Source organism: Cebus imitator, unplaced genomic scaffold (genome assembly GCF_001604975.1).
Source record: "Cebus imitator isolate Cc_AM_T3 unplaced genomic scaffold, Cebus_imitator-1.0 Scaffold99, whole genome shotgun sequence".
Classification (NCBI taxonomy): Eukaryota; Metazoa; Chordata; class Mammalia; order Primates; family Cebidae; genus Cebus; species Cebus imitator.
In genome coordinates this window covers 6439394-6453280 of record NW_016107414.1, presented here as the reverse complement: position 1 = coordinate 6453280, position 13887 = coordinate 6439394, and the positions used below count along the sequence as shown (strand labels likewise).

The 13887-nt window shown below is 40.1% G+C and overlaps 1 protein-coding gene across 1 annotated transcript in view; it reads left to right on the top strand.

Moving 5' to 3' along the window:
• The first annotated feature begins 261 nt into the window (after positions 1–261).
• The window catches only part of LOC119472403 (immunoglobulin kappa light chain-like), a 52168-nt gene continuing 38542 nt past the window's right edge, over positions 262–13887 (top strand). The window contains exons 1-3 of the mRNA XM_037741384.1: positions 262–314; positions 575–716; positions 10487–10658. Coding sequence (XP_037597312.1) covers positions 262–314; positions 575–716; positions 10487–10658 — 367 coding nt within the window. The remainder of the gene's footprint in view (positions 315–574; positions 717–10486; positions 10659–13887) is intronic.

Here is a 13887-nt window from a genome sequence, read left to right as displayed (position 1 = left end):
TCTGCACCCACCAGGGAATTTGAATATTGTCCTCTAGGGAAGACCTTTCCTTATTAGTCAAAGATAAAAGCTCAGCTCCAACCTTGCCTTAAACAATCAAGACTCCTCCGTTTACCTTTACAAAATGAGGCTTCCTGCTCAGCAACTGGGGCTGCTAATGCTCTGGGTCCCCGATAAGGGAAGAAGAGAGATAAGGGAGGAGAATTTGGTGGGAGGGTGAGCCCTGGGTGTTCCCTTGTATCCCACGTATGTTCTGTCCACATGTCGGATGTGCTCGTCTTCTGCTCAGGCATGTCGTGTTTAGATCTGGGAGAGTGAGGAAGATTCCAAAAGGAACAAAGGCCTGTCCTCTGGGGAACGCTCGACACAGAAAGAAGAGGATGTTGGAGGAGAGTCCTGGAGATTTCTTCGTGTATTGCAACCCTCTGTTCTTAAAAAAAATTGGATTTTAGAGCTATAAACCAAATCACAATTACACAAAAATGATTTACACTGAAATAATTAACAAAAGTAAAATTATGAAACTGACACAATGATTGTATACAACCTTGCACTTCTCTCTCATTATTTCAAGATCCAGTGGGGATAGTTTGTTGACCCAGACTCCACTCTTTTTGCCTGTCACCCCTGGAGAGCCAGCCTCCATCTCCTGCAGGTCTAGTCAGAGCCTCCTGCATAGTGATGGATATACCTATTTGAATTGGTACTTACGGAAGGTGAGCCTTGGGGGATGCTCCACTACAGAAGCTCTGCAAAAACCCCCTGGGCTTTGCACTCTCCCAGTCAGCTCAAGTGTCCACAGGGGACGTAGAGTCTCTGGCTGATAGATTTCCAGAGGCCTGTGGAGCGAGCAGGTTACTCTTTACCTGCTCAACTGGCTCCTTCTGCAGGAGTCACTGGGGGCTAGGGAAAAATCCCTATGTGTGGTAGCCCCATGCAGGGTTCCCAGCTTCCTCTTCCTTCACCCCAACATCTGTATCCTCCCTCCCTCAACTCTCAATACCTTCTCTCTGAAGATCTGCTAGGAGTGCTCCAGTCTTCCTGTGTCCTGGCCCCTCCAAGGCAGATGCACCTTCTGGCTGTGTCTACTTAGCCTTCTTGGTTCTTGTTATGAGAAACTGTTGTATAACTAAGAGTGCTCAGATGTGCTGTGATCTTTCCTGAAGCTAAATTTTATTAACTCAGGTAGCTCATCAGAGGATGGGGAAATATTACTAGAATAACTGGAGTTCCCTTTTTACACTGAGATGGTCATGTTAATTAAGTGTTATCCAAAGAACTCAAGTTATAGAGGATGTAAAAGTCACAATTTCCTTCAGTCATAAAGGTAAACTCAGGTGTCCAAAATATAAATTGAAATAGAAAGTTGACAAATGATAAGAAAAGGTAATGGGAAATGATGTCATGTATTTTTTTAAGTGATAGAGTTAAAGAATTTTAGAGAATTTAAAGAATGAGTAGGACTGAATAAAATGCAAAAGGAAAGGGTAGGAAAAAAGGAGGCAGAATGGAAAAAAGTATTTTCAATGACATTGACCAGAAAGGCTTGGTTGGAAAATAGGATCTGTGGAAGGAAAAAGCAAGACAAAGGTACTACCTTCTATGTGGGAGGTTTTAAATAGGAGGAATCAAGGGTTTAATGTCAAGAAGGACCAAAGTTAAAAGTTGACTGCAGATAAAAGAGACCAGGAAAATAAGGAATCCAAATGGAAACTTTCCAGAGTCAAGGAGGTACATAGAAGAGAGAATGATCCAGGAGGGTGTAAAACTCACTGGACCCTTCTTTAGAGGGTAAACATAAATCTTAAACTGACTCAGTCATGTGATCTGCCCATTAAAACACACAGGTTCTTGTGACACAAAAATTCTTGGCAATGTCTGTAAGAGATCACAAAATTTTTCTTCAGTAATCTTTCACAAAAAGAGATCCAGAAAAAGCCAAATCTTTTAATTTTATCCTGTGCCCTTCAAACTCCCTCAGGAATACGTGAAGAGACGTGACCTCCTTGACAGACAAAGGAAGCATGCATGTTTGGAGCTGTGTGCAGAGAAAGCAGCTGCTGCAGGGAAGACCCACTGGCCTGAGGCCTGGGGAGGAGGTTTGTGTTCAAGGCTGAAGCACTGTGGGAGGAGCGCTGTAGAACTGCTGGCAGTAATAAACTGCCACATCTTCAGCCTGCAGGCTGCTGATGGTGAGAGTGAAATCTGACCCAGACCCACTGCCACTGTATCGGTCAGGGACCCCAGACACCCGGGTGGACACCCAGAGGATGATTTGTTTAGGAGCTTGTCCTGGTTTCTGCTGGTGCCAGGCTAAGTAGTTTCTGGAGCTTGATAAAAGACTCTGGCTGGACTTGCAGTTGATGGTGACCCTCTCACCCAGAGACAGCCAGGGAGTCTGGAGACTGGGTCATCACAATGTCCCCATAGGTCTCTGCAATCAGAAATGGAAAATAATTATACATAAACTTACACACACTTTACCTTATATACATTGAAATATGTCACTTAAAATGTGCTTTCTTACAGTATTACAAGTCAGCACATAAGTGGGTCCATATTGGAAATAGTCACTATTTCCCACTACATCTTAATTTTGTTTTCTACACAGATATTACTCTTAAAAGACTGCAGCATTTTTCAGTTTCTCACCAGAGACCCAGAGCAACAGGGACACGACAATTTGGGTCTGTGACACCATCTTGCTGCCGCTGCCTGCCTGATACATGTTGCAAAGGTCCCTTTTATAAAATCTGGGACTGTAGCCTGAAAGGGGCCTATCCAAAGCAGCCAGAGAGTACAGAAGCAAATTTCATGAGCAGTGGATTGTGAAAGTATCCAATGCAAATCAAAAGCCAAAAATATCATCATAGAACATGTGACTGTGTGACTAGAAAAGACACAAAACTCAACTTAGAAGCTCTAAGAATTCAGAAGCTCACTGCACATGACTAAATGATCTAATGAATAGACTTAGTTTTACATCAGAAATATATTTAAATGATTTGAGTTTCCAGAAACGATAGACTAATTTCCTCAGATCAATAATTCTGGTAAAATAATAAAACATGCTGGGGAAAAAACTAAAACAACAAAGAAAGGAAGGGAGGCGGCAAAGGGGTGAGACAGGAAGATAGCAAAGGGAGAGAATGGAAAAAGAGGAAAATAAAATGACAGCTTATGGACAAAATGTTTAAAATACATCTCACCTCGAAAGCCACTTTTACCCTGCAAGTATTTAAGAAAACTGCAAACACTTGAGATCTGGCTTCAGGGCTATGTCTGGGCCAGAGAACAGAAGACACTTATATGGCAAATCCTGTGGGACTTTAAGCTAGGGGCAAGAAGGGCTCTAATATCAAATAAGAGTGAACCAAAAAGAAACCAGAAACTTCTTTTACAACTGCTAGGAACTGAAAAGAGGGTTCCAGGTTAATTGGGAAATGGAGAAGAAAAACACAGATTCTTTGGAAAGTAGTGGCTGCAGACCAACACTTTCAAGGACTTTTACTCGAAGAATGCATGGCTGAGAAGGGTCTAGAACTCTCTAGTTTTGAAATTGCTTTAAGATAAGTTTTCTGGAGTGGCATCCAAATGAAAACCCCTCTGGAGGAGGGCATGACCATTCTAAGTTTTCAAGAAACTTTACGAGTAATTTTCAAAGGGCCAATAGCCCACGAAGTCAGAGATTCTTGACATACAAATGCAATAAGATGATTGGAGCATGAAGGAGAAACAACAGAAATAACAGAGCAAAGTCTGCCTAGACTTCATATTTGGGATCATGAAAGCATATTTAGGGAAATAAATAACAAATTTGACATTATGTGCAAAGTACAAGAAACAAACAAACAAAAAAAAACAGGAACACCATCAACCAACTGGATTTAATTAACATCTGAGGGTATTTTGTATCCAAAGAAACTTATTTGTCTGACCTTAAAACTTTAGCATTCAGGCCAAGTGCGATGGCTCACGCTTGTAATCCTAGTACTTTGGGAGGCCAAGGCGGACAGATCACCTGAGGTCAGGAGTTCGAGACCAGCCTGACAAACGTGGAGAAACCCTATCTCTACTAAAAATATAAAATTAGCCAGGCATGGTGGTGCATGCCTGCAATCCCAGCTACTCGGGAAGCTGAGGCAGGAGAGTCTCTTGAGCCCAGGAGGCGGAAGTTGCAGTGAGCCAAGATTGCGCCATCGCACTTCAGCCTAGGCAACAAGAGTGAAAGTCCATCTCAAAAAAAAAACTTTAGCACTCAGCCAGAAACATTATTGACCATCAAATATGAGCTTTAATTGCTCTATAACAATATGCTTTTCCTTTTTATATTTCCATAAATGGATAATTTAGGGAAATTTTTCTGATGTGGAATATTTACATACATTCTTATAACCTGTTTCCAATTTTACCTAGGTCTACTAGGATACCATAATATGAAAAACCCAAACAGTGTCTGGGTTGAGAAGGCTGGTAATTTCTGGGGGCAAGGATACTAAAAATGAGTAAGATCTGCCCAAGTAAGTTTCTAACAAGTTATCATATTCTCTAGATTTTTGTTAAATATTTTAATTTTACATTGTGACTGCTCCAATTAGCTCAAAACTCACTTCTTTTTATTTCATTTACTATTGTTCATTCGGATTCAGCAAATAGAGGGCAGCCTTGAGGATCCAGAAAAGTCAAGAAAGTTAACACACCTGCTACTCATGTTGTTTAGAGAGAGCATATGCACTCTGAGAGTAAACACATTCACAGAGCTTTTCCTGAGCTCTCTGTTAACTAGGGTATTTATCTGTGAATTTATGTTCTAGTGAGCTGCAAATCACAGGTATTTAGAGAAAGTGCCCAACCTCAATCAAAGGTGCCTCTGAACTCAGGATTCCACTCCAGCTAATCTGCAGATAAACTACTTCAGCTGGGTAGATCGATGTCAATTTTTATGCAATGACAAACTCTAATGTAGTTAATTAGAAAGAACGTCCTTTAGGAACCAGATAGGGAACAGGCTACTGAATGTCTCCAAGTTTGTCCAAATTAGTGTGGGAGTGAGGTATTTGGACTGACAAAGTCTATAACTCAAAATCTATAGGATGTGTAACCATATCACACTCTCCACCCCATGAACACTGACTCCAGGATAACCAATGTGAACATTTCCACCAACAAGTCAGTCTTCCCAGGTCATACAAATTGCACACTGGATTCCAGTTTTATTGAGCCCAAAATAACAGATCTGGCAACAAAGACAAAACTACAGTAAAACTAAACTGTATAAGTCCTTTATCACTCAGTTGACTATGGACAAGATTGGAGACCTGCAGAGGCCTGCTCACCTCTCCCCAATAATCTCGTGGAGGTTATGCCCCTTTGTCAACTTTTGTTATTTGTGTCCAGTGTAAAATAACCAGCTTTGGCAGCTGGACAGTTTTGTTGTCTGGGTCACAGCATGGTTTCTTAACAAATAAGAAACAGGTTTTTCTTTAAAAATAAGAGTACCTTAATGATCACCATTCTAACTGGCGTGAGACAGTATCTCAATGTAGTTTTGATTTGCATTTCTCTAATGACCAGTGATGATGATCATTTTTTCGTGTGTTTGTTGGCTTCATGTATGTCTTCTTTTGTCAAGTGTCTATTCATATCCTTCGCCCACTTTTGAATGGGCTTGTTTGTTTTTTTCTTGTAAATCTGTTTTAGTTCTTTGTAAATTCTGGATATCAGCCCTTTGTCAGATGGGTAGACTGCAAAAATTTTTTCGCATTCTGTTGGTTGCCAATTCACTCTAATGACTGTTTCTTTTGCTGTGCAGAAGCTGTGGAGTTTGATTAGGTCCCATTTGTCTATTTTGGCTTTTGTTGTCAATGCTTTTGGTGTTTTGGTCATGAAGTCCTTGCCTACACCTATGTCCTGAATGGTTTTGCCTAGATTTTCTTCTAGGGTTTCTATGGTGTTAGGTCTTATGTTTAAGTCTTTAATCCATCTGGAGTTAATTTTAGTGTAAGGCATCAGGAAGGGGTCCAGTTTCTGCTTTCTGCACATGACACACAAATGTTCATTGCAGCACTGTTTACAATAGCAAAGACCTGGAACCAACCCAAATGCCCATCGATGATAGACTGGACAGGGAAAATGTGGCACATATACACCATGGAATATTATGCAGCCATCAAAAACGATGAGTTCGTGTCCTTTGTAGGGACTTGGATGAACCTGGAAACCATCATTCTCAGCAAACTGACACAAGAGCAGAAAATCAAACACCGCATGTTCTCACTGATAGGTGGGTGTTGAACAGTGAGAACACATGGACACAGGGAGGGGAGCACTACACACTGGGGTCTGTTGGGGGGAAATAGGGGAGGGACAGCAAGGGGTGGGGAGCTGGGGAGAGATAGCATGGGGAGAAATACCAGATATAGGTGAAGGGGAGGAAGGCAGCAAATCACACTGCCATGTGTGTACCTATGCAACAATCTTGCATGGTCTTCACATACACCCCAAATCCTAAAATGCAATAAAAATAATAAAAATAAATAAAAATAAAATAAAGTAAAAAAAAATAAGAGTATCTTAACTTTCCATCTATAGATAATACAGAAAAATTTCAAAGCACTTGTCTAAGAAAAAATTCTATAACATTTACATTTTCTACACCTTTCAAGACAACAAATTATAAAATAAAACAATCAGAATTGGGGACTTGCAAGGGTACTATATTAATTTCATTTTAAAAAATAGGAATATTCTCTTAAATTCAAGTATGTAAAAATATTGTGCAAAAGCAGTATTTGTGTATCCTTGCATGTGAGATGTGTTTCCTGGATACAGCACACTGATGGGTTTTGGCTTTTTATCCAATTTGCCAGTCTGTGTCTTTTGATTGGGGCATTTAGCCCATTTACATTTAGGGTTAATATTGTTATGTGTAAATTTGATCCTGCCATTTTGATGCTAGCCGGCTGTTTTGCCCATTAGTTGATGCAGTTTCTTCATTGTGTTGATTCTCTTTACCATTTGGTATGTTTTTGAAGTGGCTGGTACTGGTTGTTCCTTTCTATGCTTAGTGCCTCTTTCAGGAGCTCTTGTAAAGCAGGCCTGGTGGTGATGAAATCTCTGAGTGCTTGCTTATTCATAAAGGATTTTATTTTTCCTTTGTTTATGAAGCTTAGTTTGGCTGGATATAAAGTTCTGGGTTGAAAGTTCTTTTCTTTAAGCATGTTGAATATTGGCCCCCACTCTCTTCTGGCTTGTAGGGTTTCTGCTGAGAGATCTGCTGTGAGTCTGATGGTCTTCCTTTTGTGGGTAACCCAATCTTTCTCTCTGGCTGCACTTAGTATTTTCTCCTTCATTTCAACCCTGGTGAATCTGACGATTATGTGCCTTGGGGTTGCTCTTCTTGAGAAATATCTTTGCGGTGTTCTCTGTGTTTCCTGGACTTGAATATTGGCCTGCCTTGCTAGGTTGGGGAAGTTTTCCTGGATAATATCCTAAAGAGTATTTTCCAGCTTGGATTCATTCTCTCCGTCACTTTCAGGTACACTTATCAAACGTAGATTAGGTCTTTTCACATAGCCCCATATTTCTTGAAGACTTTGTTCATTTCTTGCTACCCTTTTTTTTCTAATCTTGCTTTCTCATTTTATTTCATTGAATTGATCTCCGACCTCTGATAGCCTTTATTCTTCTTGGTCAATTCAGCTGTTGAAACTTGTGCATGCTTTGTGAAGTTCTTGTGTGGCACATATACACCATGGAATACTATGCAGCCATAAAAAACGATGAGTTCATGTCCTTTGTAGGGACATGGATGAGCCTGGAAACCATCATTCTCAGCAAACTGATGCAAGAACAGAAAATCAAACACCACATGTTCTCACTCATAGTTGGGTGTTAAACAATGAGAACACATGGACACAGGGAGGGGAACATCACACACTGGGGTCTGTCAGGGGGAAATAGGGGAGGGACAGCAGGGGATGGGGTTTTGGGGAGAGATAGCATGGGGAGAAATGCCAGATATAGGTGATGGGAAGGAAGGCAGCAAATCACACTGCCATGTGTGTACTTATGCAACAGTCTTGCATGTTATTCATATGTACCCCAAAACCTAAAATGCAATAAATATATATGTGTGTATATATATATATATATATATATATACCAAAAAAAAGCAGTATTTGTTTTGTTTTGTTTTGTCTGAGATGAAATTTCGCTTGTTGTTGCCCAGACTGGAATGCAGTGGCGTGATCTCGGCTCACTGCAACCTACAGCTCCCAGGTTCAAGCAATTCTCCTGCCTCAGCCTCCCCAGTAGTTGGGATTACAAGTGCCTGCCACCATGCCTGGCTAATTTTGTATTTTTAGTAGAGACGGGTTTTACCATGTTGGTAAGGCTGGTCTCAGACTCCTGACCTTAGGTGATCTGCCCACCTCAGCCTCCCAAAGTGCTTGGATTACAGGCATGAGCCACCACACCTGGCCAAAAGTTTTTTAAAGTCCATTTGAATTTACTACTATTCAATAGAATAGTAGGGAAAAAAAAAAAACTACAAAATTCTTACTCATTTTCCCCCAATACAAGTTTCCATATTGGATAGCGGATGCATAAATTTCCTAGAGCTGTTGTATCACAAACTTGGTGACTGAAAACAACACAAAGTTTTTCTTTCACATTTTTGGAGGCAAGAAGTCTGAAATTAATACCCTGACCAGTTCTGACCCAGCCTCCTCTTCCACAATGATGAGCTTCGATGACATCCCAAGGAAAGACATTGAAATAATTCATTCAATTCCTGTTTTTCTAACATACGAAATCCCCTTTTCAACTGTGAACTCTTGACTGTGGCTATCCAAACTACATGACAAGAAAGAAAAGATATGGGAAGAATTTTCTGTTATCAGTCACAGAAAATATATAAAATTATCCCTTGTTCATTCTGTCCTACTATCCTTAGAGAATTCTTCCCTTAAGAAATTTTTGATTAATCTGGTGTGGATTTGTATTGATAGATAGATAGATAGATAGATAGATAGATAGATAGATAGATAGACATACATACACACAGACACATATGTATAAATACATATATACACATACACACACACACACACAGAGAGAGAAAGAGAGAGAATAGGCTCTCCACCAGTTTATAACAACTAATTACAAGAAATTTTATATTCAATTCACTATCTGAGGCATGAAGTCCTTTCCTTTTTCACTCTACCTTAAACAAAGATATTAACTCTCTAGCTTAAAGAAGCAGATGTTTTATTCCCTGCCAAGTTTTTTTGACTTGAGCACTGTCATGAAGTTTAATTCACTATGTCTAGGAAAAGACCATTTCTAACACTTGTTCCTAACATTCTTAAACAGTTTACTTTGTAATAGCAGTTACCAGATAACTTTAAACTAGTTCAACTCCATGCTGTCATTAGGAATGCAACTGTGAAGATCAGTACTAGACAAGTTGGAAGCTGTTTCCATCTTTAGACTAGCTAGAAAGGAACCAAACAGGGTGCCCCTTCACCTCCCAGAGACTGACATGAACAAACATCTCTACATCGTCAGATCTGTGATGCTTTCTTAGAGGGGCAGGACCACGTGCACTGTGTCCTCACCATAAATCTCGACTTTTACAGTGGGATCCTTCTGCCCACTCCTGCAGGGGAATGGACTTAATCTCTGTGTGTTTTCTTCCAGAGAGAGAAAATACTTTGTCATTTTTATCAAACAAAGAGGACCTCCACCCTTCAGTTGGCTTTTTCCACACTGCTGCACCCACCAGGGAATTTGCATATTGTTCCCTAGGGAGAACCTTCCCTTGTGAGTCTGAGATAAAAGCTCAGCTCTAACCTTGCCTTGGCTGATTAGGACTCCTCAGTTCACCTCACAGTGAGGCTTGCTGCTCAGCTCCTGGGGCTGCTAATGCTCTGGGTCCCTGGTAAGGAAAGAAGGAGATGAGGGAGGAGAATGAGGTGGGACGGTGAGCTCCAGGGGCCCCACTGCTTCCCATGTGTGTTCTGTTCACACGTTAGATGTGCAAATCTTGTTCTCTAGGATGGGGCATGTGATATTTAGATGTGTGAACGTGAGGAAGATGCAAGAAGGAACAAGGACCTGTGCTCTGGGAAAGATTCTAACACAGAAAGAGGATGTAGGAGAACCCTGGAAGTTCCTGTATGTCTTGTAAATCTCTTCTCTTAAAAATTTCGGTATTTAGAGATATAAACCAAATCACAGTCACATAAAAATGACATAGCCTGAAATAATTAACAAAAGGAAAATTATGCAAATAACATAATATTTGTACATAATCTTGTACTTTTTTCTCAATATTTCAGGATCCAGTGGGGTTATTGTGATGACTCAGACTTCACCACCTCTGCCTGTCACCTTTGGAGAGCCGGCCTCCATCTTTTGCAGGTCTAGTTAGCACCTCCTGCATAGAGATGAATGCACCTATTTGAATTGGTACCTGCAGAAGCCAAGGAAGCCTTCACAGCTCCTGATCTATGAGGCTTCCAACCAGTTTTCTGGGGTTCCCGACAGGTTCAGTGGCAGTAGAACAGGCACAGACTTCACACTGAAAGTCAGCAGAGACAAGGCTAAGAATGTTGGGATTTATTTCTGCATCCAAGGTACACGATCTCCTCGCAGAATGATACAGCCTGAAACAGAACCTTCCCTGTTGGAGTGGCTCAGGTGTCCACATGTGCTGCGTGTCTGGGGAGCAGCTTAGCAGATTCTCTGAGTCTGTGTAAGGGAAATACGTCAAAGAACTCAGGGAAAGAGCTTGCCCCTGAGGGTTAGGGTGTACGCATGCCTCAGCTTCAACTCAACAACCACTCATTCAACCTCCTCAGCTGCAGCTGTTTTCACATGGCAGTACCAGGAGCAGAATGGAGCATTCAAGCAACCAGATGTGATAGAAGAGAAAGTCTAGTAAAAGCTCATGCTCTTCCTCCCTGCCTTGTGTACATTCATCAATTAAATTCATTCAGCCTAAGAGCCACATAATAGCAGCTTATTCATGACAATGCAAAACTAAGATGTTTTTGGTTGCTTTACTTGGTCAAGCAGGTGCGAGTATGCACGCAGCATGATAATATTTGGTGACGTAAGGCACTTTTTCTCTCCCACCTCCCACTTTCCACTCCCACTTCATTTACCCCACTTCTCCACTTTCACTTTCTTTTAGCGCAAGACCTTCTCCAGTGCAGGACAGGCCCAGGATTTCATACTACTGTCTTCAAGGGAGTAGCAAAGGAAAACTCTTTATGTTTTTTATTTTGGGCTGCTGGATAGAGTTTGTAAATCTCTTCAAAAACAAAGGCCTAGTGCCAAAGTGTCTTTGAACAGTCTTTGTCACAGACTGTTGAAATAAAAAGTTTTTTCAATTCCAAGCTGTATTTTGAAAGTAAAACACCAAGTCTGGAAGAATTAGAAATCATAAAAATATATGTTCAATACAAGATGATAGAAAAGCTAATATCCCTCCCCCCGCCACCCCCAAAGAAAAACTGCCTTTAGACATAGGCATAGGACAGTAAATAAGAACATGAGGGGCACACAGTAGAGGTCAGCTCTGGACTCAAGACCAAGCTCTGTGGCTCATAAGTTGGATGTTGATGCTGGTGGGTGGGGTTTAAGATGTAAATCCATGTGTAAGCTCTAATGTATTTCTTAGGAAGAATCACAGAGTTGAAGGAACCCCTTCCTGGCACTCAAGGCTGTGCCCTGAGCCACCGCAAGCTCATGAGAATGTGGAGCATCACCCAGGACTCTCAGTCTTTAGCGATTCAATGGTTGGTGAAGTTACAGTTCAAATGCACCTTGGGTCATACCACACATTCTTGTTTAACTCAGTAGGGTATGGATGAGCCCCCAAAGGTTTAATCTACCTGTATCATACACCTGAAAATGATCTGAGAGAGAATGTCATTCAGAAGAGACCATGCAGTCAAGAAGTAGATTATGTTGACCAAAGGCAGAGCTGGGGCTGGGAAGCTCAGTAGGAAATTCAGTGGTGGGAGCCAAGGGCCATGTCTAGGACATACGTAAGGGACAACTAGTGCAGCATTGGAGATGGGAAGCCCCATTAAAAAGTGAGAAGTTTCACTCTGCTTATCAGGCACACTCTCTCGGCTGCTTTCTCTCCCAAGACCGCAGCAAATATACTAAGGAGAAATCTAGCCTGCTGTTATGAGCTCAGCTCTTGTCCAGTCTATTAAGTCAGCTCCAAGCAACTGCCAGACTCAGCTGGATTCTCCTCCCAGTGGTGTTACTTCTGCCTGGCCCAACACAGAAACCCTGTCAACACTCAACTTCAGCAACTTTCGCTACAGAACTAAATGCGATAACGACAAGCTGGGTTGTGTTTAAAAGTGCAGAGTAAGAAATTTCCCTGTGCTGTGTAGGGGCTAAAAATGGACATCCAAAAGGACATTCAACTCCCAAAGCAACAACCAATGAAATACACATGTACATACATACATGTATATGTATATATGTGGAGAATGTCACACAGAAAATGAAATAAAATACAGGAATCCAATCAGATCCAGAGAATGCGGATACAGAATAACATACAAGAAAAGGACTAAAAGATTGATGGTTTTGACACTTGATGAAACCTGGGAATTCAGAGAAATGTATTCACTTATACTTGGATTTGCCCTCTCAGTGTTTCTCGTTATTGTATAGCTTCAGTTTTGTGTACAGTAGTTCCCCCTTATCCTCTTGGGATGTGTTTCAAGATACCCAGTGGACTCCTGAAACCTCAGATACTACCAAACCCTTTATACACAGTTTTCTCTGTATATACATACCTATGATAAAGTGTAATGTATAAATTAGGCATAGCAGGAGATTAATAACAATAATAAAATAGAGCAGTGTTAACAACATATTGTAATAAACGTTATGTGAATGTGGTTGGTCTCTCTCACTCTCAAAGTATCTTCTTGTATAGCACTCACCTGTTTTAGACTGTGGTTGACTACAGGTAACTGAAACCACAGAAAGGGAATTTTTGGATGAGGGGGGACTAATATACGTAGGAATACATATGATCATATACATATGATTTTATTTTTAAAACTATATTGTATTTAGGTATCTAATAGTATATTGTCTAAAACAATTTTTATTCCATTACATGGCTTTTAGTTTTATTATATATGTAATCTGACACACAAAAAAGCATAAAATTGCTTCTCTCAACCACACTTTTACTCAAAACTTAGAATCATCTGCAGTCCTTCGTTAAAAATGTTTTTTCTAGAAACTTCTAGAAAAATTAAAGAATTTTTTTCTAGAAACTACTACAGTCTAACAAAATAAATTCCATGGAAACAAAAAAAAAAAAAAAAAAAGAATGAATGAAATGAGAGCTCAGATTCACCTCACCTACAGAGGTCTATTTCTTCTTAGAATTTTAGGTCATCTAATCTTAGTGTCTTCTGTAGCTCTCCAATCTCATCATACACATGAATTTGTAGTTAACTTTTTGTTTATTTCTTTTTTTTATTTCTTCATACGAGCTGTGGTTTTGTTGTAAGTTTTTTTTTATTTCTGCATTTATAGCAATGGTTATGTTGGTCTTCTAACTGGAAGTTTTTCATTTTTTAATTAAATTCTAATGTAGAGGTTTCCACTTCTTTATTATATTATAAGGTATTAAGGTTTATGTCAATCAATAAATATATGTGACATAATCACACAAATGCAGAAAACTTTTAAAAACCAAAGAAATGATAGTGATCACGTCAGAGATTATAATATTAGATAATAAACATTATTTCCATATGCCAGTAATAAATGTCTAGAAATATATGTTTTAAATATACCCGATTTAAAATTTTCTCTTTTTTTTTTTTTTTTTTT